This window comes from Oncorhynchus mykiss, chromosome 11, assembly GCF_013265735.2.
Source record: "Oncorhynchus mykiss isolate Arlee chromosome 11, USDA_OmykA_1.1, whole genome shotgun sequence".
NCBI classification, from domain to species: Eukaryota; Metazoa; Chordata; class Actinopteri; order Salmoniformes; family Salmonidae; genus Oncorhynchus; species Oncorhynchus mykiss.
This window is the reverse complement of record NC_048575.1, coordinates 15,872,083-15,898,227: the sequence shown is the minus strand read 5'-3', so window position 1 is coordinate 15,898,227 and position 26,145 is coordinate 15,872,083. Positions and strand designations below refer to the sequence as shown.

Sequence of the window (26,145 nt, the reverse complement as noted above, 5' to 3'; positions counted from 1 at the left end):
ATGACTAAAGCTGAAGTGACAAAGCACCACACTTTTTTTTTGATAGGCCCTCTTTGCTCCTCCTCTGAACTCTCTGCCTGATAAATACAATCTTAATCATCCTAATCTTCACACATTTTCTACAATAACAGGTGAGGCACAGTAATGGGGATATTGACCAATGGCTGAAGGTGAGAGCTCTTTCTTTCACTTTGTCTCACTGTACTTCCTGAAACCTGGAGATGGACTGTATATGTGTGTGCGTGCATGTCTGCTTGTGTGTGTGTGTGTGTGTGCGCGTGCGTGCAGTGGATATTATTGTGCTATGTCTATAAGGCCATATGTATTCATGACGTGTACTTTTGTAACCCCAGACAATGGAAATTGCCTCAGACTTTGCATTGACTGAGGTGTTTTCCCTGAAGAAGGCCCATTCTGGGATAAGCAGCCAGACAATGGCACTAAAAAATACAGAGCAGCTGCTGGATCATGACGAAGCATACGGGGAAGGTAGGCTATTCACTCACCCACACACACACACACACACACACACACACACACACACACACACACACACACACACACACACACACACACACACACACACACACACACACACACACACACACACACACACACACACACACACACACACACACACACACAGGCCTTTACAAATGATGTTATGGACATTTTTCCTGTAGCTCAGGCTCTTCTTAGTGATTGGATGAACAGCAAGTTGCGTCTGGAACTGGAGATAGAGGAGGATGTGATTGTCTCCCCTGAGAAGAACAGTCTCTTACCTGCCATCTGACATTCTCTAGCAAACAGTGGAACTCACACCTGCTATACCTTGTTTTCTAAAGTTCAGTTAATACATCATACTACAGTCAGTGGGTCCATTGGGACCATACGTCATACACCCTCCATCTCTCTCTCAGACCTGTATTTCCACCTGGCTAAGGAGGAGGAGAGCTCAGTGGTCAACAACTTCCTTCAAGACCTCATGGAGTGGGAAGTGGTGGATTCTGGGATAGTGCAGGATCTGGCACTAGACTCAGAAGAGCGAGACAGGAGGAAGAGAAGGGGGATGGGCCTCACCTTGGAGGCGCGTCAACGACAGGTGCAAAACCAGATTGACATAAAGCAGAATTGGGCAGTCTCAAAATTCCCGACAAAGTTTAAGCTACACTGACTGTAGTATCTGCATTGGGAGCCAAATGGCCCAGTGAATGGAAATTAATGAAACTGTTTGCTACAACAGCTGGCTTCCATTCATACTTCCTGCTCTCTTTTATGACATAATTCCTTATTTTTTTTCTCATTCCAGGTACGTGAGAACCGTGCAATGCGGAGCGGGAGAGGCTACACAGGGAAAGGGAGGCGCGGAGGCAGGCCAGGGAGGAGGCGCAGAGGAGGGAGCAGGAGGGGGAGAGGCTACACAGGGAAAGGGAGGCGCGGAGGCAGGCCAGGGAGAAGGCGCAGAGGAGGGAGCAGGAGGGGGAGAGGCTACACAGGGAAAAGGAGGCACGGAGGCAGGCCAGGGAGGAGGCGCAGAGGAGGGAGCAGGAGCGGGAGAGGCTACACAGGGAAAGGGAGGCGCGGAGGCAGGCCAGGGAGGAGGCGCAGAGGAGGGAGCAGGAGGGGGAGAGGCGGAGGAGGCAGGAGGCGCGCAGACAGGAGGAAATGGTGCAGCAGGAGATGGTGCGACTGCGCCGCGAGATGGAGGAGAGGAGGAACCTGGAGCAGCTAACCTGGTAAATTAGTAACCATGGAAACTAAGAAATAACTTCACACACTTTTGAATGGGAATCAATTGTTTGGTCCCCACAAGGATAGTAAAACAAACGTGTGTGTATATTTTCAGTGTCTACAGAGGCACTTCTCTGGCTGGTACTGTGTGCTGTTGGAGAGGAGGGTGCGGATGGGCAAGGTGGCGGCGCTCTGTGATTGGAAGAGGGAGCTGAGGGCGTGGCGAGCCTGGCGGGCGCTGGTATGGGCAGGGAGAGAGTAGAGGGAGGTGGAGAGAACAGAGGAGGAGCTACAAATCCAGAACAGGTAAGCACAGAATGGACTCTGTCCCAATAATACAGACATCACACTTGATTTAGCTCACCTGGTGTGCTTGGAGGGCACTTTAGTTCAAAAAAGTGAAAACGCAGTACCTGCCTGGTGCGTATGAGTTTTTACTCACCAAAGTAACAACAACGTGTGATCAAAGACTTAGTTATAAGTAACTTAGTTATAAGTAACCATCTAGTTACCTATAACTACAAACATAGTTGTGTTTTTGCATCTTTATTAACTTACAGTGCATTCGGAAACTATTCAGACCCCTACATTTTTTACTCATCAATCTACACACAATACCCCATAATGACAAAGTGAAAAACAGGTTTTAGAAATGTTTACATATTTATAAAAATTAAAAACAGAAATACCATATTTACATAAGTATTCAGACCCTTTGCTGAGATTCGAAATTGAGCTCAGGTGCATCCTGTTTCCATTGATCATCCTTGAGATGTTTCTACAACTTGATTGGAGTCTGCCTGTGGTAAATTCAATTGATTGTACATAATTTGGAAAGGCACACACCTGTCTATATAAGGTCCCATAGTTGACAGTGAATGTCAGAGCAAAAACCAAGCCATGAGGCCAAATGAATTGTCCGTAGAGTTCTGAGACAGGATTGTGTTGAGGTACAGATCTGGGGAGGGGTGCTAAAAAAATGTCTGCAGCATTGATGGTCCCCAAGAAAACAGTGGCCTCCATCATTCTTAAATGGAAGAAGTTTGGAACCACCTGGCCGCCCCGGCCAAACTGAGCAATTGGGGGAGAAGTGTCTTGGTCAGGAAGGTGACCAAGAACTAAATGGTGACTCTGACAGACTCACGACAAAACCTATTCCCCGTCAGGAGACTGAAAAGAGTTGGCATGGGTCCTCAGATCCTCAAAAGGTTCTACAGCTGCACCATCGAAAGCATCCTGACGGGTTGCATCACTGCCTGGTATGGCAACTGCTCGGCCTCCGACCGCAAGGCACTACAGAGGGTAGTGCGAACGGCCCAGTACATCACTGGGGCCAAGCTTCCTGCCATCCAGGACCTCTATACCAGGCTGTGTCAGAGGAAGGCCCTAAAAAATTGTCAGACTCCAGCCACCCTTGTCATAGACTGTTCTCCCTGCTACCACACGGCAAGCGGTACCAGAGCGTCAAGTCTAGTTCCAAGAGGCTTCTAAACAGCTTCTACCCCCAAGCCATAAGAATCCTGAACATCCAGTCAAATGGCTACCCAGACTATTCACATTGCCCTCCCTCCCCTCTCCACACCACTGCCACTCTCTGTTGTCATCTGTGCATTGTCACTTTAACTAACTCTACCTACATGTACAGTGGGGCAAAAAAGTATTTAATTTTCATCATAGGTACACTTCAACTATGACAGACAAAATGAGGGGAAAAAAATCCAGAAAATCACATTGTAGGATTTTTTATGAATTTATTTGCAAATTGTGGTGGAAAATAAGTATTTGGTCAATAACAAAAGTTTATCTCAATACTTTGTTATATACCCTTTGTGGGGAAAATGAGCAACGGAAGGCAGGATTCGGAATGAGACTGACTGAAACCAGGTGCTGTGCCGAGTGTGGATGTGAAGCCTGCAACCTCTATTTCCTACCGGTGCGACTGTCAACAGTGATGGAGATAAACTGGCTAAATTCAATGTGGATTTACCTCACGATATCACTTTTGGATTAGCCTCTCCTTGGCTCTTCTTTGACTTTGGTAGCTAACTCAGCCAACAAATGGTAAGTCTCTGCACTCTCTACTTTATATCTGCTGTCTTTTTGTTGTTGTGTCCTGTTGGTTCCTGCCTGTGGTAGACTTGTTGTTTTAGCTACTTAGCTATGTTGACTGTGGTGGTTAGCTAGCTAGGCTAGCTAGCAGGCTAAAATAATTAACTTTAGCTGGCTGGCTTGCTGGCTGTTATAACTGCATATACCGGTAATGTTATTTGACAACTGTTAAGATGGCGTTATGTATTTCCAAAACTTTGGTTTAGTTTAATGTAGCTATAAACTAGGTGTTGATAACATTGTGTGAGTCAGCCAGTTGCTAACGCAACGTTACCAGGCTAGTAGGGCTAACGTTAGCGGGTTAGTTGTAGCAACCTTGCAAGTTGATTTGTAACAATAAATATTTGCTTGTAAGCAGGTAGCTTGGCGGTTAGGAGCGTTGGGCCAGTAAATCGAAAGGTTGCTGGATGGAATGCCTGAGCCGACAAGGTATAACCTGCTTTTCTCTACCATATCTCCGGATTCCTACCGCAAGCTCTGAACCTTTACTCCGGATCATCGCAGTTAGCTAGCTGCTATCTGAGTGGCTGCTCCTGGCTAACGTCTCTGTCCCGAAGCAAGCACCAGTTAGCCTGGAGCTATCAAGCAATTCCTGGGCTTCAATTACCTCTTGCCAGTTGGCCTGGACCCTTTGCTGGCGACACAGAGCCCCGCTGATCCATCACGACTGGTCTACCGACGTAACTGTCTGAGGGGGTTTCTGTCCCGAAGTAAGCGCCAATTAGCTAGGCCCATCTCTCGGCTAGCCAAAGAAATCCATCAGATAATCCCTAGGCTTCAATTATCTCTTTTGCTAATTGGCCTGGACCCTTTGCTGCCAACACGAAGCCCCGCCGTTCCATCATGACTGGTCCAAGGGGGTTTCAACAGGCTCCCCCGTTGCGACGTCCCCCTGAGGCCCATCTGCTAGCCTGCTGCCAACCCCGGCCTGCTAGCTGTCTGAATCTCCATGCCTCCAGCTCGCCTAGCTACTCATTTTTTTTGTCTTATTTCACTGTAGAGCCTCCAGCCCTGCTCAATATGCCCTGTTGTTCCACCCCCCCACACATGCGGTGACCGCACCTGGCTTAAATGGTGACTCTAGAGACAAAACCTCTCTCCTCGTCACTCAATACCTTGCCTCCACTGTACTCACATCCTATCATACCCTTGTCTGTACATTATGCCTTGAATCTATCCTTCCGTGCCCAGAAACCTGCCCCCTTTACTCTGTTCCGAACGCACTAAACGACCAGTTCCTTTGGCCGTACTCTTATCCTACTCCTCCTCTGGTGATGTAGAGGTTAACCCTGCATGATGTAGAGGTTAACCCTAACCCTAGAATCACTCCCATTCCCCAGGCGCTCTCATTTGTTGACTTCTGTAACCGTAAAAGCATTGGTTTCATGCATGTTAACATTAGAAGCCTCCTCCCAAAGTTTGTTTTATTCACTGCTTTAGCACACTCCGCCAACCCGGATGTTCTAGCCGTGTCTGAATCCTGTCTTAGGAAGCCCACCAAGAATCCTGAAATGTCCATCCCTAACTATAACATTTTCCAACAAGATATAACTGCCAAAGGGGGCAGAGTTAGCCTGCAGAGTTCTGTCATACTATCCAGGTCTGTGCCCAAACAATTCGAGCTTTTCCAGAAACAAGTCTCACCGTTACCGCTTGTTATTGACCCCCTTCAGCCCCCAGCTGTACCCTGGACACCATATGTGAATTGACTGTACGCTTGTTTATTCCATGTGTAACTCTGTGTTGTTGTTTGTTTCGCTTTGCTTTATCTTGACCAGGTCACAGTTGTAAATGAGAACTTGTTCTCAACTAGCTTACCTGGTTAAATAAAGGTTGATTTTTCTTTTTTAATCGTCAGAGTTCGTACTGTTAGGTGACCTAAACTGGGCCTTGTTTAACACCCCAGGCCATCCTACAATCTAAGCTAGATGCCCTCAATCTCACACAAATGGTCAAGGAACCTACCAGGTACAACCCAAAATCTGTAACCATGAGCACCCTCTTAGATATCATCCTGACCAACTTGCCCTCTAATTACACCTCTGCTGTCTTCAACCAGGATCTCAGCGATCACTGCCTCATTGCCTGTGTGTGTAATGGGTCCACAGTCAAACATCCACCCCTCATCACTGTCAAACGCTCCCTAATAGACTTCAGCGAGCAGGCCTTTCTAACCGACCTGGCCCGGGTATCCTGGAAGGATATTGACCTCATCCCATGAATAGAGGATGCCTGGTTGCTCTTCAAAAGTGCTTTCCTCTCCATCTTAAATAAGCATGCCCCATTCAAAAAATGTAGAACTAAGAACAGATATAGCCCTTGGTTCACCCCAGACTTGACTGCCCTTGACCAACGCAAAAACATCCTGTGGCTTTCTGCATTAGCATCGAATAGCCCCTGTGATATGCAACTCTTCAGGGAAGTCAGGAACCAATATATTCAGTCAGTTAGGAAAGCTAAGGCTAGCTTTTTCAAACAGAAGTTTTCTTCCTGTAGCACTAATTCCAAAACGTTTTGGGACACTGTAAAGTCCATGGACTCCTCCCAGCTGCCCATTGCACTGAGGATAGGAACAACTGTCACCACCGTTATCTATGATAATCGATCATTTCAATAAGCATTTTTCCACGGCTGGCCATGCTTTCCACCTGGCTACCCCTACCCCGGCCAACACCTCAGCCCCCCCCCCCCCCTCGATATAAAACGAGTCCTATATCGACATAACCTGAAAGGCCACTCAGCAAGGAAGAAGCCACTGCTCCAAAACCGCCATAAAAAATCCAGACTACGGTTTGCATCTGCAACTGGGGACAAAGGTCGTGCTTTTTGAAGAAATGTCCTCTGGTCTGATGAAACGAAAATAGAACTGTTTGGCCATAATGACCATCGTTATGTTTGAAGGAAAAGGGGGGAGTCTTGCAAGCTGAAGAACACCATCCCAACAATGAAGCACGGGGGTGGCAGCATCATGTTGTGGGGGTGCTTTACTAAAGCTTGGTCGCAAATGGGTCTTCCAAATGGACAAAGACCCCAAGCATACTTCCAAAGTTGTGGCAAAATGGTTTAAGGACAACAAAGTCAAGATATTGGAGTGGCCATCACAAAGCCCTGACCTCAATCCTATAGAATATTTGTGGGCAGAACTGAAAAAGCGTGTGCGAGCAAGGAGGCCTACAAACTTGACTTAGTTGCACCAGCTCTGTCAGGAATAATGGGCCAAAATTCTCCCAACTTATTGGTGGAAGCTTGTGGAAGGCTACCCAAAACGTTTGACCCAAGTTATACAATTTAAAGGCAATGCTACCAAATACTAATTGAGTGTATGTAAACTTCTGACCCCCTGGGAATGTGATGAAAGAAATAAAAGCTCAAATAAATCATTCTCTCTACTATTATTGTGACATTTCACATTCTTAAAATAAAGTGGTGATCCTAACTGACCTAAGACAGAATTTTATTAGGATTAAATATCAGTAATTGTGAGTTTAAACGTATTTGGCTAAGGTGTATGTAAACCTCCGACTTCAACTGTCGTTCTTTCTATTTTTCTTTTTTTGTGTGTTATTGACTGTACGTTTTGCTTTATCTTGGCCAGGTTGCAGTTGCAGCTGCCTGGTTAAATAAAGGTCAAATAAATAAAAAATTCTGCCCTGATTCTCTGGCTGTGATCCCACTCTCTGAGGGTGTCACAGGGGGAGTGGCATATGCATTTCACACATCACACTTGTACAGGTTACACACTTGTGTGTAATATGGTTTAATTTGAAGATATTTCTGTTGGAGTTTACATTATAGGGAATAGGCTGGCTCCATATTACGTCACAGCCCACAAATGTTTTTTCCAGCATGACTTCGGCATTCTTTTGAACTCTGATCAGTATTATGTAATAACTTGAAAAATAGAAAAGTGAGGTAACTTTGCATTGGGACTTTTGATGCGTATTCTAATGCAAATATGTTATATGTGTTTACATTTATGCTACCTAAGCTTTAACACTAAATCTGACTCATGAACCCACAGAAAACGTGCCAAATACATAGGTGCCTGCAAACACCTGGTGAAGACAATTAGCAAATCTGGCCCTCAAGCTCATCACAGTCACAGCAGGTGTTTGTCTCTAATAGTGCGCTTATCGTTGTGATCCCTCATAGACGCTGCCAGGTGGCGATGGAGAGTGACCGGAGGCGTATGCTAAGGCGATGCCTGAGTGATTGACGGTTGTGGTGTCGGGCGGAGAGAGGACGCCGGGAGCTGTTTGCACAGCAGGAAGAAACACGGTACAAGATTGCCTCACTGATCAATGCTGTGGCAACTGGGAAACTTAAGGCTCCTGAGACACCTGCTCCTGAGCAAATTACAGCCCTTCCTGAGACTTTTGACCAATCACAGACCACAGAACTGGTGAGTGACAATTGTAGACCCCTCCCACTGAAGAAAGTGAACACAAACAAAGCACAGGCATAGATGCATAGGAGGACACACAAAACATGACAGATAAATACTTGCACACACAGTGTTGTCTGCCCATTGGATATACATTTGCTGGAGCGTGTCACATTAGAGACTGAAGTCCCGAAGGTGGTAACGATGTGTAATTATGAAATAATTAGCTAATTCTCCAAAGGGTCGAATGAATCTGCGAGGCAATAAATGTGCTTTTTGTATTCATTTGGTTAAGTCATATATTAGTCTATCACTATTTCCTGAATAAACAAGTTCTGTTTCAGAGTTCCTCTCCTCGTATGAGTTGGCCAGCACTTTTCTCACTGTGAGTTTATCGTCCGGGGAGAGAAACGTTCCCTGCATGACGAGATATTCACAACACTGCAAGGTTCGCTTTCTCCTCAGAGAGAGAGAGAGGAAGGGGCTAACAGAAAGAAAGAGAGTTGAATAGAGCTTAAGGAAGAGAGGAAAATAGAATTAGGATGATCAGCTTCATCCTATTTTCATGTGACCCTCAACTGTCTCTGCAGAAAGGTCAGGTGGGGTCACGACCTGCTGGCCCCGTCCCCTCTCCTTCCTGTCAAGGTAACGGACAGCTGGGGGCTGTAGTCCAGCCCACCCTTCCCTGGCAGGGGACACGGCGTCACGCGGCTCTGAGTGGAGGTGAGCGATCAAAGGAAAAGTTGAAATACTGTATATGACCCTGTATCCGTGATTAGGGGAAATTTCAACAACAAAAAAATTGATTCGTTCCAGTGTTCTAGGAAACTCCTACCTAGATGTTGAAATATATCAGTGATTAGGGAAAACCCTTTACTTCTACCAATTATTTAAAAAATGATGTGCAACATTTCACAATGGATGATAAAGTTCTGTTCAATAGATGAGCTGAGGCGAGCACGGCAGAGGGGTGAGGTGGGTGAGGAAGGTGGGGACGGCGGTGTAGGTGCTGTCTCCCGTTCTCGTAGTGCAGAGTTGCGTGGAGGACGGTTTGAGCGTCGCCACGCCAGCCAGCAACAGACCATCACAGTGCAGAGGAGGCTCCTCCGGGAACAGCAGGAGCAGATCGCACGCCTGCAGGAGATGGGATTGAAGCAGGAGGCACCGATTGCTCAGTTTGCTGTCCCAGCAGCCCAAGGGCCCAAAGGGATGACCACAAAGAACCCAGGTAGGCCCGTCTTCACATTACCATGGGAACTTAGGAGAGGCCCACAGGCTGCCTGTGTGGGGGTGTGGTGTGTCTGTTTGTTCACGCACGGTTCTCTGGAGTATTCTCAAGACCCAAGCCAATCGATACCATGTAGGACTGCATAGAAATGACGGTTCCGCTTGGACGGAATGACGTGATTGTGGATGAAAGTGGCTGACTTCAGTTACAGAGGTCTGCATAGGACCCAAGGGGATCAGCCCACTTTCATTGGTAGTGCAACACTTAGTATGCAGTGAACAGTTGGTACGAAAGCTCATGACTTGTGGACACTCATCCATGACTTGAAGCAGGCAGCTAAGCATTTTCTAATTTTGGAGTCTGTAAGAGGCTTTCAAATAGTGCTCAGGTCTGAAGACAAGTCATTATCCTGGTGAAGGTTTGGTTTTGGGTTCATAAAGCAGGAGTGTTTTTTAAAACTCAAATAGTCCCCTTAATTGAGGTGGGGGAGTCATCAGTGGAGGATATATATAGAGGAGGAGTTTAATTAAAGCAACACACTACTTCCGCTTCAGAATATCAATCAAATGTATTTATAAAGCCCTTTTTACATCAGGTTATGTCACAAAGTGCTATGCAGAAATCCAGCCTAAAACCCCAAACAGCAAGCAATGCAGATGTAGAAGCATGGTGGCAAAACTCCCTAGAAAGACAGGAACGTAGGAAGAAACCTAGAGAGGAACCAGGTTCTGAGGGGTGGCCAGTCCTCTTCTGGCTGTGCCGGGTGGAGATTATAACAGTACATTGCCAAGATGTTCAAACGTTCATAGATGACCAGCAGGATCAAGTAATAATAATCACAGTGGTTGTAGAGGATGCAACTGGTCAGCACCTCAGGAGTAAATGTCAATTCAGATCATTCAGAGTTAGAGACAGCAAGTGCGGTAGAGAGAGAGTCGAAAACAGCAGGTCCAGGACAAGGTAGCACGTCCGGTGAACAGGTCAGGGTTCCATAGCCGCAGGCAGAACAGTTGAAACTGGAGCAGCAGCACGACCGGGTGGATTGGGGACAGCAAGGAGTCATCAGGCCAGGTAGTCCTGAGGAATGGTCCTAGGGCTCAGGTCCTCAGAGAAAAAGGGACAATTAGGAGGCCTGCATCTTGTGACCGTAGCGTATGTGTAGGTTTGTATGGCAGGACCAAATCGGAAAGATCGGTCTGAGCAAGCCATGTAATGCTTTGTAGGTTAGCAGTAAAACCTTGATATCAGCCCTAGCCTTGACAGGAAGCCAGTGTAGGGAGGCTAGCACTGGAGTAATATGATCACATTTATTGGTTCTAGTCAAGATTCTAGCAGCCATGTTTAGTACTAACTAAAGTGTATTTTGTGCTTTATCTGGGTAGCCTGAAAGTAGAGCATTGCAGTAGTCTAATCTAGAAGTGACAAAAGCATGGATACATTTTTCTGCATCATTTTTGGACAGAAAGTTTCTGATTTTTGCAATGTTACATAGATGGAAATTATTTTTTCCTTGAAACAGTCTTGATATGTTCATCAAAAGAGAGATCAGGGTCCAGAGTAACTAGCATCTCATTTTGTCAGAGTTGAAAAGTTAAACATTTGATGCCATCCACTTCCTTATGTTTGAAACACAGGCTTCCAGGGAGGGCAATTTTAGGGCTTCACCATGTTTCATTGAAATGTACAGCTGTGTATCGTCCAAATAGCAGTGAAAGTTAACATTATGTTTCCGAATGACATCACCAAGAGGTAAAATATATAGTGAAAACAATAGTCGTCCTAAAACAGAGCCTTGAGGAACACCGAAATGTACAGTTGATTTGTCAGAGGACAAACCATCCACAGAGACAATCTGATATCTTTCCGACAGATAAGATCTAAACCAAGGCCAGTAGACCAATTTGGGTTTCCAGTCTCTCCAAAAGAATGTGGTGATCGACGGTATCAAAAGCAGCACTAAGGTCTAGAAGCACAAGGACAGATGCAGAGCCTTGGTCTGACGCAATTAAAATATAATTTGCCACCTTAACGACTGCAGTCTCAGTACTATAATGGGGTCTAAAACCAGACTGAAGCATTTCGTATACATTGTTTGTCTTCAGGAAGGCAGTGAGTTGCTGTGCAACAGCTTTTTCAAAGTGTTTTGAGAGGAATGGAAGATTCGATATAGGCCGATAGTTTTTTATATTTTCTGGGTCAAGGTTTGGATTTTTAAGAGGGGCTTTATTACTGCCACTTTTAGTGAGTTTGGTACACATCCGGTGGATAGGTAGCCATTTATTATTTTCAACATAGGAGGGCCAAGCACAGAAAGCAGCTCTTTCAGTAGTTTAGTTGGAATAGGGTCCAGTATGCAGTTTGAAGGTTTTGAGGCCATGACTATTTTCATCAATGTGTCAAGAGATATAGTATTAAAAAACTTGAGTGTCTCCCTTGATCCTAGGTCCTGGCAGAGTCGTGCAGGACCAGGACAACTGAGCTTTGGAGAAATACGCAGATTTAAAGAGGAGTCCGTAATTTGCTTTCTAATGATCCATGATCTTTTCCTCAAAGAAGTTCATTAATTTATTACTGCTGCAGTGAAAGCCATCCTCTCTTGGGGAATGCTGCTTTTTAGTTAGCTTTGCCACAGTATCAAATACATTTGGGCTCTTCGATACTGCACGGTACTGTCTTTCCAAGCTAGTCGGAAGACTTCCAGTTTGGTGTGGCGCCATTTCCGTTCCAATTTTCTGGAAGCTTGCTTCAGGGCTCAGGTATTTTCTGTATACCAGGGAGCTAGTTTTTTATGACAAATGTTTTTTGTTTTTAGGGGTGTGACTGCATTTAGGGTATTACGCAAGGTTAAATTTAGTTCCAGTTAGGTATTTAACTGATTTTTGTACTCTGACGTCCTTGGGTAGGTGGAGGGAGTCTGGAAGGGCATCTAGGAGTCTTTGGGTTGTTCAATAACCTATAGCATGGCTTTTGATGATCCTTGGTTGGGGTCTGAGCAGATTATTTGTTGCGATTGCAAATGTAATAATGGTGGTCCGATAGTCCAGGATTATGAGGAAAAACATTAAGATCCACAATATTTATTCCACGGGACAAAACTAGGTCCAGAGACATGTTGGACAAAACCCATTGAGTCGATGATGGCTCCGAAAGCCTTTTGGAGTGGGTCTGTGGACTTTTCCATGTGAATATTAAAGTCACTAAGAATGTGAATATAATCTGCCATGACCACAAAGTCCGATCGGAATTCAGGGAACTCCGTGAGGAATGCTGTATACGGCCAAGGAGGCATGTAAACAGTAGCTATAAAAAGTGATTGAGTAGGCTGCATAGAGTTCATGACTAGAAGCTCAAAAGACGAAAACACCGTTTTTTTTTGTTTTTTTTGTAAAGTGAAATTTGCTATCTTAAATGTTAGCAACACCTCCACCTTTGTGGGGTGCGCGGGGATATGGTCACTAGTGTAACCAGGAGGAGAGGCCTCATTTAACACAGTAAATTCATCAGGCTTAAGCCATGTTTCAGTCAGGCCAATTACATCAAGATTATGATCAATGATTAGTTCATTGACTATAACTGCCTTGGAAGTGAGGGATCTAACATTTAAGTAGCCCTATTTTGAGATGTGAGATATCACAATCTCTTTCAATAATGACAGGAATGGAGGTCTTTATTCCAGTGAGATTGCTTAGGTGAACACCGCCATGTTTAGTTTTGCGGATAGCAAAAGGATAGCTGAGCTGACTACACTGACTGTGCTAGTGGCAGACTCCACTAAGCTGGCAGACTGGCTATCTCATTGTGGAGCTAGAGAAGTTAGACAAGGCTCTATGTTCATAGATGAGAGCACCCCTCCAGCTAGGATGGAGTCCGTCACTCCTCAGCAGGCCAGGCTTGGTCCTGTTTGCGGATGAGTCCCAGAAAGAGGGCCAAGAGAAAGAGGGTTTCATCCTAACATCGTTGGTGCCGATGTGGATAACAATATTCCTATATATTCTACACTCGCCAGTTTTAGCTTTAGCCAGCACCATCTTCAGATTTAGCCTTAACGTCGGTAGCCCTGCCCCCTGGTAAACAGTGTTTGATCGCTGGATAACCATTTTTAAGTCTAATACTGCGGGTAATGAAGACGTCAATGACTAGGGTTTTCAATTTGTCAGCGCTAAAGGTGGGAGGCTTCTGCATCTCATACCCCGTAACAGGTGGAGGAGAGACCAGAGAAGGCTCGGCCTCAGACTCTGACTCGTTGCTTAATGGGGAGAATTGGTTGAAAGTTTGTCGGCTGAATGAGCGACACCGGTTGAACATTCCTACAGCATTTCCTTCCAAAAGCCATGAGAAAATTGTCCGGCTGCGTGGACTGTGTGAGGGGATTTATACTACCAATTGTACTTATTGGTGGCACAGGCGCTGTTTCATCCTTTCCTACACTGAAATGAAGCTGGGCTTGCAGCACGGCTATCCTCAAAATAAGGCGGTCGTTCTCCTGTATATTATGAGTACAGTGACTGCAATTAGAAGGCAATGTTAAGGTTACTACTTAGCTTCGGCTCGTAGAACCATGTCCAGATAAAGGGTCCGGGGTGAAAAAGTTGAATGAAGAAAGTCGAGCAAGGGGAATTAAAAAAATATATAAAACAGTAATTAAAAAGTAAAAACCGTAAAGTTGGCAGGTAGCAAAGCAACGTTAGCAACAAACCACACAGCAGCACGTAAACAAGTCCACAAGTTGTGACCGGGAAATGACGTATCAGCTGGCTAAATGACGTATCACACCTCCCTCAGAATAAAACCCAGGCTATTTTAAAATGTTCTATGATAATAAAAGTGTTATTCTCCCTGCATACTGTATTTCTATGCATATTATTCCAGGTGTGACAATGTGTCTGGTGAAGGATTCACTCATTAAAAGTTGGTCCGTTGATCACTATTGAGATATCCTCTTCTTGTACTCTCCCTTTAAACAAAAACAAGTCCTTAGAATGTCCCCTGTGTGCAGGGCTAGTTGGGTCAGTCTGGGAAGTTGGGAATTGAGTAGATCTATATTAGAGAGTGAATATCTAATGATGTGTGTTTCTGCTGGGTCTCCCGAGTGGCACAGTGGTTTAAGGCACTGCATCGCAGTGCTAGCCAGTCCCTCCAGGATTTCGTGACATTTTTGTGTGATTTCTGCAGCCAAAAATGCTTGATTTTTGCGGCAGATTTTCTGAAATTCTGTGACACATTTTGCTATGTTTTTTTCACGTTAATTTAATATAAAGCAATAAGTCATATGTGCTCAGTTTTAGGATGATTTTAAGCAGAATACATAATACAAAAACAATTAAACATCTAAAGTGCTCAATTTAGTTTATTTTCCTGAACAAACAGCTCTGTCATAATCCACTCACACACACCTCTCCTCTCCATCAGGCTTGGGGCTTGCTATCAACACGAGATACACTTCCCATTCCTACTCTCTCTCTCTCTTTTAAAAACCCCAAATAGATTCAAAGCTGATCAATCACTTTCAATTTGAGGATCGATATTTCTTTCTAATAAGTTGTGTTCAATTCTTGATTGTGATTTTTTTTCTGAAAGGTCGTAAGGGAGATAAAGAACAGAAAACGTAAAAATAGAGTTGTCGTTGATTATTATTCAATTTCTCCAGAAAGATTGCGCTTTCGTGATCCGTATGACGTTTTACAGAGTTTAAAACGGCAATGCTGACAAATGGCTCTCTATAGACAGACTGGGGAGAGCAGAGTGCCGACCACCCTACTAAAGCCAAGGTTAGCGGAGTAAAACGCACTCACCTTGATACTTTCAGTGCTTCCCACAGTCTTCCCTGCTACCACTTCAGTCATGGTGATCTGCCGCTGCTGTGGGAACTGTTCTGACATTCTCATATGCTTTGCTGATTTGATTGTTGACTTTCTCTTGTTTCCAAAAACATTTGGAAATTGTTTTGCACAGTCATTAGCTGTTTTTTTGTTGGCAAATGAGATTGATTTCTGTTCATTGTACTGCCTGTCAGCCATCAACAATCAACCATCATCATCGCATGTGAATACGCTGACAGGCCAGGGGGAAAAAACGTTGTTGACGTGTGGTTGGATTGGGCCATTTTCCACGGTAACCGTGCAGGATTTGGTCAAAATTACGAACCTGCTTTTGATTGAACCTTTTTATGCCCTAAAAATGTGGGAATTGGTCAAAATTGCGAGCTCTTGCATAATATGCGCTGATTGGTTGATTTTTGCATTGAATTATGCGATCGCGGAGTCCTGGAGGGACTGGCTAGCTGTGCCACTAGAGATTCTGGGTTCGAGTCCAGGCTCTTTCGCAGCCGGCTGCAACCGGGATTGGCCCATTGTCTTTCGGGTTAGGGGAGGGATGTGCTTGTCCCATCGCGCATTAGCGACTCCTGTGGCGGGCCGGGCACAGTGCACGCTGACACGGTTGCCAGGTGTACAGTGTTTCCTCTTACACATTGGTGCGGCTGGCTTCCGGGTTAAGTAGGCATTGTGTCAAGAAGCAGTGGGGCTTGGTTGGGTTGTGTTTTGGGGGACTCACGACCTTCGCCTCTCCCGAGTTCGTACGGGAGTTGCAGCGATGAGACAAGACTGTAACTACCAATTGGATACCATGAAAAGGGGGTAAAAATGGATGTGTGTTTCTGGATGATGTTCTGTGTTCCAGGGCTGGAAGTGTCTCTCAGGGGAACGTTGGCCGCTCCTCAGCCTCCAGGAAACTAGCCGTCCGTCTGCCATGTTGTCATCCCACTGTCATGGGTCAGTCAGCACATTAACCTCCATGTTTAGCTCTGACGGGCTAAATCACACACACATAGACATCCATTCCAGATGGTTGACCTTACAATGGTCTTGTTATGAAGTATAATAGAAAAGAGTAGAAAATGAATTTTATTGCTGTGAGTCGATTGTAGGGGAGAGTGGGGTAAGTTGAGCCACCCTTGTTTCTAGAAAATCATACCCACAATTAAAACATTTACCAAATATATCATATAGTCTGGAAGAAACCACACGGAAGAAGTGCTAAGCAAGTTAAGTACAAAAAACAGATTTTCACCAAGTCAAATGAATGTATTGTAGTAGAGGTTTCATGATGCTTGTATCTAAACCAAAGTAGGTAATTTTAAGATTGTTCTATACATCAGTTGTGTCTCTATGAGCTTCAGTATTGGGTCCTAAACCTAGCATGAAAATGCATCCTTGTAGCTGTGTGGGATAATATCGTCAAAATGTTGGCAAAGGGTAAATTGAGCCAATGGCAAGATGAGAAAATTATATGAGGTAACATCAGGGCCTGGCCTATGTTAACAGTGGGTTTTTTTAAGTACAAAGTGTTTGTTAGGTGTTAAGCCTGTGTTAAAAAAAGGTGATTGTCACTGTTGAACTGTGTTTGGGAAATAAAGATAGACATGGTTTTAAAAAGGTAGTGGTAACATTTCATCCAGTACGGGGTAAGTTGACATGAATTCAGATTATTTCCAGGGATACACAACGTCCTGAAATATGTAGATACTATATTTCCCTTGACAGAGTGATGCTGAATGTAAAAAATGTCTCAACTTGCCCCACTCTCCCCTATAGAGCCGTAGCTGTATAGAGCCGTAGCTGAGCCGTACCTGTATAGAGCCGTACATGTATAGAGCCGTAGCTGTATAGAGCCGTAGCTGTATAGAGCCGTAGCTGTATAGAGCCGTAGCTGAGCCGTAGCTGTATAGAGCCGTAGCTGTATAGAGCCGTAGCTGTATAGAGCCGTAGCTGTATAGAGCCGTAGCTGAGCCGTAGCTGAGCCGTACCTGTATAGAGCCGTAGCTGTATAGAGCCGTAGCTGTATAGAGCCGTAGCTGAGCCGTAGCTGTATAGAGCTGTAGCTGTATAGAGCCGTAGCTGTATAGAGCCGTAGCTGTATAGAGCCGTAGCTGTATAGAGCCGTAGCTGTATAGAGCCGTAGCTGAGCCGTAGCTGTATAGAGCCGTAGCTGAGCCGTAGCTGTATAGAGCCGTAGCTGTATTGAGCCGTAGCTGAGCCGTAGCTGAGCCGTACCTGTATAGAGCCGTAGCTGTATAGAGCCGTAGCTGTATAGAGCCGTAGCTGAGCCGTAGCTGTATAGAGCTGTAGCTGTATAGAGCCGTAGCTGTATAGAGCCGTAGCTGTATAGAGCCGTAGCTGTATAGAGCCGTAGCTGAGCCGTAGCTGTATAGAGCCGTAGCTGTATAGAGCCGTAGCTGAGCCGTAGCTGTATAGAGCCGTAGCTGTATAGAGCCGTAGCTGTATAGAGCCGTAGCTGTATAGAGCCGTAGCTGTATAGAGCCGTAGCTGTGTAGAGCCGTAGCTGTATAGAGCCGTAGCTGAGCCGTAGCTGTATAGAGCCGTAGCTGTATAGAGCCGTAGCTGTATAGAGCCGTAGCTGTATAGAGCCGTAGCTGTATAGAGCCGTAGCTGAGCCGTAGCTGTATAGAGCCGTAGCTGTATAGAGCCGTAGCTGAGCCGTAGCTGTATAGAGCCGTAGCTGTATAGAGCCGTAGCTGTATAGAGCCGTAGCTGTATAGAGCCGTAGCTGTATAGAGCCGTAGCTGAGCCGTAGCTGTATAGAGCCGTAGCTGTATAGAGCCGTAGCTGTATAGAGCCGTAGCTGTATAGAGCCGTAGCTGTATAGAGCCGTAGCTACGGTAGCTTACATGGAGGAATACAGTTTCAATTAAACTGTTTGGTTAAAATGTCCTCTATGTGGGAGGAATAGGAAGGGGGGATTTGAGAAAGGTGGAGAGGGACTGCGGATACACACAGATACATACTGACAAACGCACACACAATACTTTAGAGCATTCTATTTTGACACAGAACAACACAAATGTAAGTACCTAGCCTTTACCCCTGTTATTTTCAATTATCTCCCTTCCTCGTTCTCTCTCCCTCTCTCTCCCCCTTCAACAGCCATGGAGGAACGTGCTCGTCAGCGAGCGGAGCACAGGAGGAAGGTGGAGGAGCTGAAGACAAAGAAGGAAGAGGAGAGAATAGTGAGGAATGGAGTGTTTAGGCCAGTGGGGGATGTGGAATAGTTTGGTGTCCAAAAATATGTATAGGTCTTCAGACGGGGGGAATTAGAGAGGCTATTCAACTTTATATGAAGTTTTTGGGTACAATTAAAATGTGTTTGGGGAAGTGTAATAGTGTGCAGGCATTAAATCAATAAACTTTTTTATTTTCTCAGGCCCAGCTGAAAGCAGCAGAGGAGGAGAGGCAGAAGGAGGAGGAGGAACAGAAACGTAGAGTAGCTAAAAGGAGAGGGGAGGAGAAGAGACAAGAGAGAGAGGTGATGCAATGTTTACAGGAAAACTGTCCTGGGGACAACTTTCATTTCATATTTGAAATAAAATCTGTCAGTTCACTAAGAGTGTATATTTAGGACTTCAGGGGCCATATGTATTACGCATTTTAGAGTAGGAGTGCTGACTTGGGATCAGTTAATATGATTACATGTACAGGGGGAAGCTGAACTTAGATCACCCCTCCTACTCTGACACTTGATACCCACGGACCCAGATTTCCATCACAGGGACCATACAGAAAAAATAGATGTCATCAACACCTATACAAAACAGAATTATATATGTAATATACATACCGTATACACATTGTCCATTCTTTCCTGTCCAGGTTTATTGCAGTTGGAATTTCACAAAAGAGACTCTCACATCTGTACAAGTGATGATTTGATGGCAGCTGTTCAAAACAATGATGCAATGGTTGTTCAATGCCGTGGGTGATAATGCTCGCCTTACATCACACTGTCAAGGCATGGTGTTCAGATCTAATTTAGATGGGCGAAGCTTTTGAAATGTGGCTCCTAGCTCTGATCTTAGAACAGCTGAAGTCCAAACATAAAACAAAAGTTATAGATTAAAACAATAAATACAAGTTGTGTGTGTGTGTGTGTGTGTGTGTCTATAACTATGTGTATGTATTCAGAGGGAGCAGGAGAACCAGAGGAGGTTTGAGCGAGAGCAGCAGCTCCAGACCCAGGCCCAGCAACACTACCATAGAACTCTGTTACTACGGCGAGGCATGGCCCCATGGAAGCGCAGAGTCGCCATGAGCCAAGCCAACACTCAGGTAATCACCAGTGCCATCAGCCTTGGCCAATCAGAGTCTGCACAGAGAGACTGTCAACACACTCACACTCTCTCCTGTAGAGTCACACAGCTCAGGACAGCCAATCATACACAGCAGAACTAATGTATTCACAGCTACACTCAAATACACAGACGGAAGAAAAATACTCTTTCCCTCAAACAACTACATTTTTAAGGTGTCATCTTACTCGGTTACCAACCAACACCCTCATAATTCTCAATGGAAATATGACACACACATACACTCTGTATCTAAAGCGTAAACCGAGCACATGAACACCTAGACACACAACCTAATCCCAGACATCACGGTCAGAGCTGTAATGATGTTTACAGGATGCTGTTGGTATGAGCACCTGCTTGACCACCTGTCAGAACCCGCGGGACAAATTGTACTGGCAGAGAGATGGAACAATGCTAGAGAGAGAGAGGCTAGAGGAAGTGAGAGGAGAGAGGAAGTGAGAGGCTAAAAGAGGAGAGAGGAAGTGAGTAGCTAGAGGAAGTGAGAGGCAGAGAGGAAGTGAGAGGCTAGAGAGAGAGAGAGGCTAGAGGAGAGGAAGTGAGAGGCTAGAGGAGAGGGAGAGAGGCTAGAGGAGAGGGAGAGGAAGTTGCTAGACGAAGTGGCTAAATTGAAGTGGCTAGAGGAAGTGAGAGGCTAGAGAAGAGGCTAGATAAGAGGCTAGAGGAAGTGAGGCTGAAGGGGGAGAGAGGAAGTGAGAGGCAAGAGGAAGTGAGAGGCAAGAGGAAGTGAGAGGCAAGAGGAAGTGAGAGGCAAGAGGAAGTGAGAGGCAAGAGGAAGTGAGAGGCAAGCGGAAGTGAGGGGCAAGAGGAAGTGAGGGGCAAGAGGAAGTGAGGGGCTAGAGGAAGTGAGGGGCTAGAGAGAGAGCAAGGCTAAATGAGGAGAGAGACTAGAGGAGGAAAGAGGTTGGCGATAGGTAGTGAGAGGCTAGAGGAGAGGGCTAGAGGAAGTGTGAGGCTAGAGAGGAGGTGAGAGGAGGTGAGAGGCTAGAGAGGAGGTGAGAGGCTAGAGAGGAGGTGAGAGGCTAGAGAGGAGGTGAGAGGCTAGAGAGGAAGTGAGAGGCTAGAGAGGAAGTGAGAGGCTAGTGAGAGGCTAGAGAGAAGCGAGAGGAAGTAAGAGGCTAGAGGAGGAGAGAGGCGCTAGAGGAGAGAGGCTAGAGTGAGAGGCTAGGGGAAGAGAGAGAGGATGTGAGAGGCTAGAGGAGGAGAGAGGCGCTAGAGGAGAGAGGCTAGGGGAAGAGAGAGTGGATGTGAGAGGCTAGAGGAGGAGAGAGGCTAGAGTGAGAGTCTAGAGGAGGCGAGAGAGGAAGTGAGAGGTTAAAGTAGAGAGCTACAGGAAGAGAGTGAGTGAGATGAGAGAGGTTGCAGGAGAGGAATGATTGGACAGATTGATGGACAGGGAAGTGAAGTAGAAGTGAAAATAGATGGTGTGACATCACAGCAGCATGTTCCAATCTACTGTATGGAACCTTGAGCAGCTGAACAGCTTGTTCAATGTCTCATGTTCTATTCTGCTACTGGTTTACCTTGACTCCCAACAGCATACCTTGACTCCCAACAGCATACCTTGACTCCCAACAGCATACCTTGACTCCCAACAGCATACCTTGACTCCCAACAGCATACCTTGACTCCCAACAGCATACCTTGACTCCCAACAGCATACCTTGACTCCCAACAGCATACCTTGACTCCCAACAGCATACCTTGACTCCCAACAGCATACCTTGACTCCCAACAGCATACCTTGACAACTATCTTTATTTACTAGTGGTGTTTGAAAAGAATGCAGTATAGCATCTAGGGTCAAATTTATATTATAAACTGGGTGGTTCAAGCCCTGAATGCTGATTGTCTGACAGTCGTGGTATATCAGACCGTATACCACTGGTATGACAAAAACATTTAGTTTTACTGCTCTTATTACATTGGTAACCATTTTATAATAACACTAAGGCACCTCGGGGGTTTGTGATATATGGCCAATATACCACGGCTAAGGGCTGTATCGTAGAACACCTTAGCCGTGGTATATTAGCCATATATCACAAACCATCTGTCCTTATTGCTTAAATATATTTTCACCACTTGTAAGCCTCAATGGCGAGGAGATGCCTTAATCCTTTATACCATGCCATTGTGTGTTACCTGACACGTGAATATGTGTGGATGAGTACACAGTATTATTTTAATTCCCCTCCAGCTGGCCAGGGCTCGTCACAGGCAGTCTCTCCTGAAACGGTGCATCCTGTCCTGGCAGCAAGTAACAGGCGAGTCCCTGGCTCAGAAATGGGCCTCTGCCAAACAACTGCATCAACATATCCTGCTACGGAGGAGCCTGGGCAACTGGAAAAGGGTTAGGGCATGAATACGTACAAACACAAACTCTCACATGCACACATGCACACATATTTCCAACACACAAAACATTTGAATATTGATTACTGTTTAATAGTGATGCGGGGGATAGTCTTTTGTATATTTGTCTCAATGAGATGGACAGTCTGTCCATGATGTGTACTGTATCCCAAACCTGACTCGTTCTGTCTCAGCTGAAGGACCACCGCATGGTTGTAGAGGGGCGGGCCGACCGGTTCTGGCACATGCACACTCTGAGGAGGGCTCTGATCGCGTTACTAGATCACGTGAACCAGGAGAGGATGGTGGAGTGGGACCGGGAGCAGCAGGCTCAGGGACACAGTGATAGGTGGGTGTGTTTACCTGGGCCTTACTTCCTTTACCAATAACACCTGTCCTAGAAGCATTCTACCTGTCTCAGACCTTACCCCTGTCTCAGACCTTACCCCTGTCTCAGACCTTACCCCTGTCTCAGACCTTTACCCCTGTCTCAGACCTTTACCCCTGTCTCAGACCTTACCCCTGTCTCAGACCTTACCCCTGTCTCAGACCTTACCCCTGTCTCAGACCTTACCCCTGTCTCAGACCTTTACCCCTGTCTCAGACCTTTACCCCTGTCTCAGACCTTACCCCTGTCTCAGACCTTACCCCTGTCTCAGACCTTACCCCTGTCTCAGACCTTACCCCTGTCTCAGACCTTACCCCTGTCTCAGACCTTTACCCCTGTCTCAGACCTTACCCCTGTCTCAGACCTTACCCCTGTCTCAGACCTTACCCCTGTCTCAGACCTTACCCCTGTCTCAGACCTTACCCCTGTCTCAGACCTTTACCCCTGTCTCAGACCTTTACCCCTGTCTCAGACCTTTACCCCTGTCTCAGACCTTTACCCCTGTCTCAGACCTTACCCCTGTCTCAGACCTTACCCCTGTCTCAGACCTTTACCCCTGTCTCAGACCTTACCCCTGTCTCAGACCTTTACCCCTGTCTCAGACCTTTACCCCTGTCTCAGACCTTTACCCCTGTCTCAGACCTTACCCCTGTCTCAGACCTTACCCCTGTCTCAGACCTTTACCCCTGTCTCAGACCTTTACCCCTGTCTCAGACCTTTACCCCTGTCTCAGACCTTACCCCTGTCTCAGACCTTACCCCTGTCTCAGACCTTACCCCTGTCTCAGACCTTACCCCTGTCTCAGACCTTACCCCTGTCTCAGACCTTACCCCTGTCTCAGACCTTTACCCCTGTCTCAGACCTTTACCCCTGTCTCAGACCTTACCCCTGTCTCAGACCTTACCCCTGTCTCAGACCTTACCCCTGTCTCAGACCTTTACCCCTGCTGTATAAGATGCAGACATGCTCCATATGTACTAGCTCACTTTGTTACTGTATAAGTTCTGGTTGTTGTAAGTACTTTTTCTGTCTTCTGTCTGCTTCCCTCTGTTCCCTCACTGTCGTGTGTGTGTTCCTCTCTTCTCCGCCCCAGGCGGGCGGTGCGGAGTTGTTTCCAGGCCTGGAGACGGTATTCAGGGTGGCTGCGTGAGGAGAGAGAGAGGGAAACCAGGAGGGAGAAGCTGAGACGCAGAGTGGCAGAGGTCCTACCTGACTTTCGCTCCTCTCCTCTGAACTGTCAATGGGGACAAGCTCTGCTGTGACTCACAGGACACACACAGGCAGTCAGACGGAATACTTCAATACACAATAATCCAGCAGATGGGAGCCAATAAATGTGTCTTGTTGCTGGTGTAACAAGCACACACACACAGGCTGTTTGTCATCCTTAATGACCAGAGAAAGCTGGATATAACTTTAATGAAGACCGTTTGGAAAACTTTTGTAACACTGAAGCGTATGTTCAGGTTATTGTTTTATTTTGGGTATCATTGAAGTCACAGTTTGATGTAATTTGACAGAAGCTTGAAGGCATCAATAAGGATTATTTTTTAAAGTATATCACCATAAGCCAGTTGCACTGTGGTTTGTGTGTCGGTTGTTTTTGTTGCTTTATTCAGTTAATGCAACAACACTAATGATGTCTGATCCTGACCAGCCTCAGTCTACAGAGATGTATCAACATGATGCTGTTTATTAAAAACCCATGGCCTATTTCTGAAGCTCACAGGGACAGGTACACACAAGAACATCTATTGGCAACAGCTGTTCCTTTCTACAGGAGTGTTAATCAGTGTTGAAAGGAACATCATGGCCGGGGCCTAGGTTTTTTGGGGTCAAGTGGTTTGTTTGCGTTCACTCTCCCAGCAAAGAAAGGCACTACAACCATGGTAGCACAACTAAATTTAGGAGCACCAGAAAAGCAGATGCTTTAATTAATGGATTGAGATAAAGCCTCTGAATTCTAGCCAGTTTTGAAGCACAATGCTGTGCCCTAGAAACTAATGACCCTTTAAAGACATTATTATAAAAAGCAAAAATGTCGATACATTACCTGTCATTTGTGGAATATTATGTTTTTACATTGGGCACTATTGAAAAATATGGGTTGTTTATGAATTTGAAGGACCAATAAGAAGGGCTAAACTTCGAGGTGCTGGGTTTTAGGCCGGTGGCGACAGGGTGTCTATCGGAACACGAGGAAGCAGTAGTTCCAGTTCAAGGGGTTAATTAAGCTCCACACACACAACACCACTCTCTCTGATCCTAATTGTGGTTCTGAAAAGAAAGGAGAACTTAGGCTATCGCACAGTATGGGAAAAAAAAATCATATTTCCACATCAACTAAACGCATGCTAGATGCACAAAGGACAATAAAGCATTGTCGAAATATCTATACATTATAAGACAATAAGCATGAGCGATCTACAACCTAAAATAGCTTAGCGCCACAGACAAATGCTAACAAATGCTAATCGCTAAATAGTAATGCATGATGACGAGGATGATAATGTATGACGATGCTTGCGGGAGTACACAAGCTAGCTAGCAAGTTTAACACAAATGGTACATGCAGTTGAAGTCGGAAGTTTACATACACCTTACCCAAATACATTTAAACTCAGTTTTTCACAATTCCTGACATTTAAAAATTCCCTGTCTTAGGTCAGTTAGGATCACCACTGTATTTTAGTCACCTCCAAATGTGTTGTACATATTTGCTTCAACTGACAAGCCAACTAAGGGTCAGTTGCTTCTTGAGGAATGGCGGGCAGCTGGATGAGTCGAGCAACAGGCCTGACGTATGTTCTGTCCTTGACTTGGATCTCTGCTGTCCTCACTTTCCTGTCTGCTCCAGGGATAACTGACTTGACAGCTCCAACTTGCCAAAGGACAATCAAATCAAATCAAATTTTATTTGTCACATACACATGGTTAGCAGATGTTAATGCGAGTGTAGCGAAATGCTTGTGCTTCTAGTTCCGACAATGCAGGCAATCATCACAACGGTCCCATCTACAAGGTCTTCCTAATTCCTGTGCCACTTATGGCGGCCTTGAAGTGCAGGTAACTGGTTCTATGTGAAGCACTTCCAGAAATGGTTGGCTAGAACCTGGCTGTGTCTCCATCTTTTGCGACTTTAGGAGTGATTGGATCCGGATCTGAATGTCCGACGACACATATCCCAAGGGCTTGGAGTTCAAAATCCCTTCTATTTCGATTAGGACAGTCCTCAGCACCTAATCGGAGATGGTCTGTGCACCAAGGGTGGTTTGCAGGGCAGTCTTGATGGATCTGATCTCCCTCTCCCAGCATCCTCCAAAGTGTGGTGCACTTCGCAGATTGAAGGCGATGCGAATCTTCTGACTGGCTAACTGGAGCTGTGAGTGGAGAGTCATTCCTTCTGTTGGAATTTTTTCTCCAGTCAGACAGGATCTTAAAGGGCTTTCCTATTTGAGCGATGAAGCGTCAACGCCATTAGGAACTAATCGGAATCCATGTTCGTCAGTAGATCCACATGTACAGCTTGGGTGGTCATGCACTTAAAGATGATGCCCCATCTCTTTTCATTTCTCCTGCCAATCTTGATGATATACGGTCCAAAGCAGTCGACGCCTATAGAATAGAATGTGGGTTTGTGGAGACACAGTCGGGTTGGAGGCAGGTCAACCATCCTAGGCACATCTTGCTGGCCGCGCCACTTCCTGCATTCGGTGCAGCCAAACTGAAAATGGCGACTGGCTGCCCTCCCCCTCAGAATCCAGAACCTTGGACATAACTCAGCAAAC

The 26,145-nt window shown here is 45.7% G+C and overlaps 1 protein-coding gene and 1 long non-coding RNA gene across 2 annotated transcripts; both read left to right on the top strand.

Moving 5' to 3' along the window:
- On the top strand, positions 1–24,594 carry LOC110536560 (coiled-coil domain-containing protein 191). The gene is made up of 16 exons (XM_036936645.1): positions 1–15; positions 132–170; positions 354–489; positions 684–791; positions 921–1,102; positions 1,336–1,683; positions 1,847–1,972; positions 8,815–8,947; positions 9,281–9,452; positions 16,131–16,222; positions 18,395–18,477; positions 18,672–18,773; positions 19,430–19,573; positions 21,815–21,967; positions 22,164–22,318; positions 23,451–24,594. Exons 1-16 carry the CDS (start codon positions 1–3, stop codon positions 23,617–23,619), a joined length of 2,157 nt encoding a protein of 718 aa, XP_036792540.1. The 3' UTR covers positions 23,620–24,594.
- Positions 1,554–8,800, top strand: LOC118937322. Its single transcript, XR_005034580.1, has 3 exons — positions 1,554–1,736; positions 1,847–2,037; positions 7,993–8,800. It is a non-coding gene; the product is annotated as an uncharacterized LOC118937322 (long non-coding RNA).
- Positions 24,595–26,145: the final 1,551 nt, after the last annotated feature.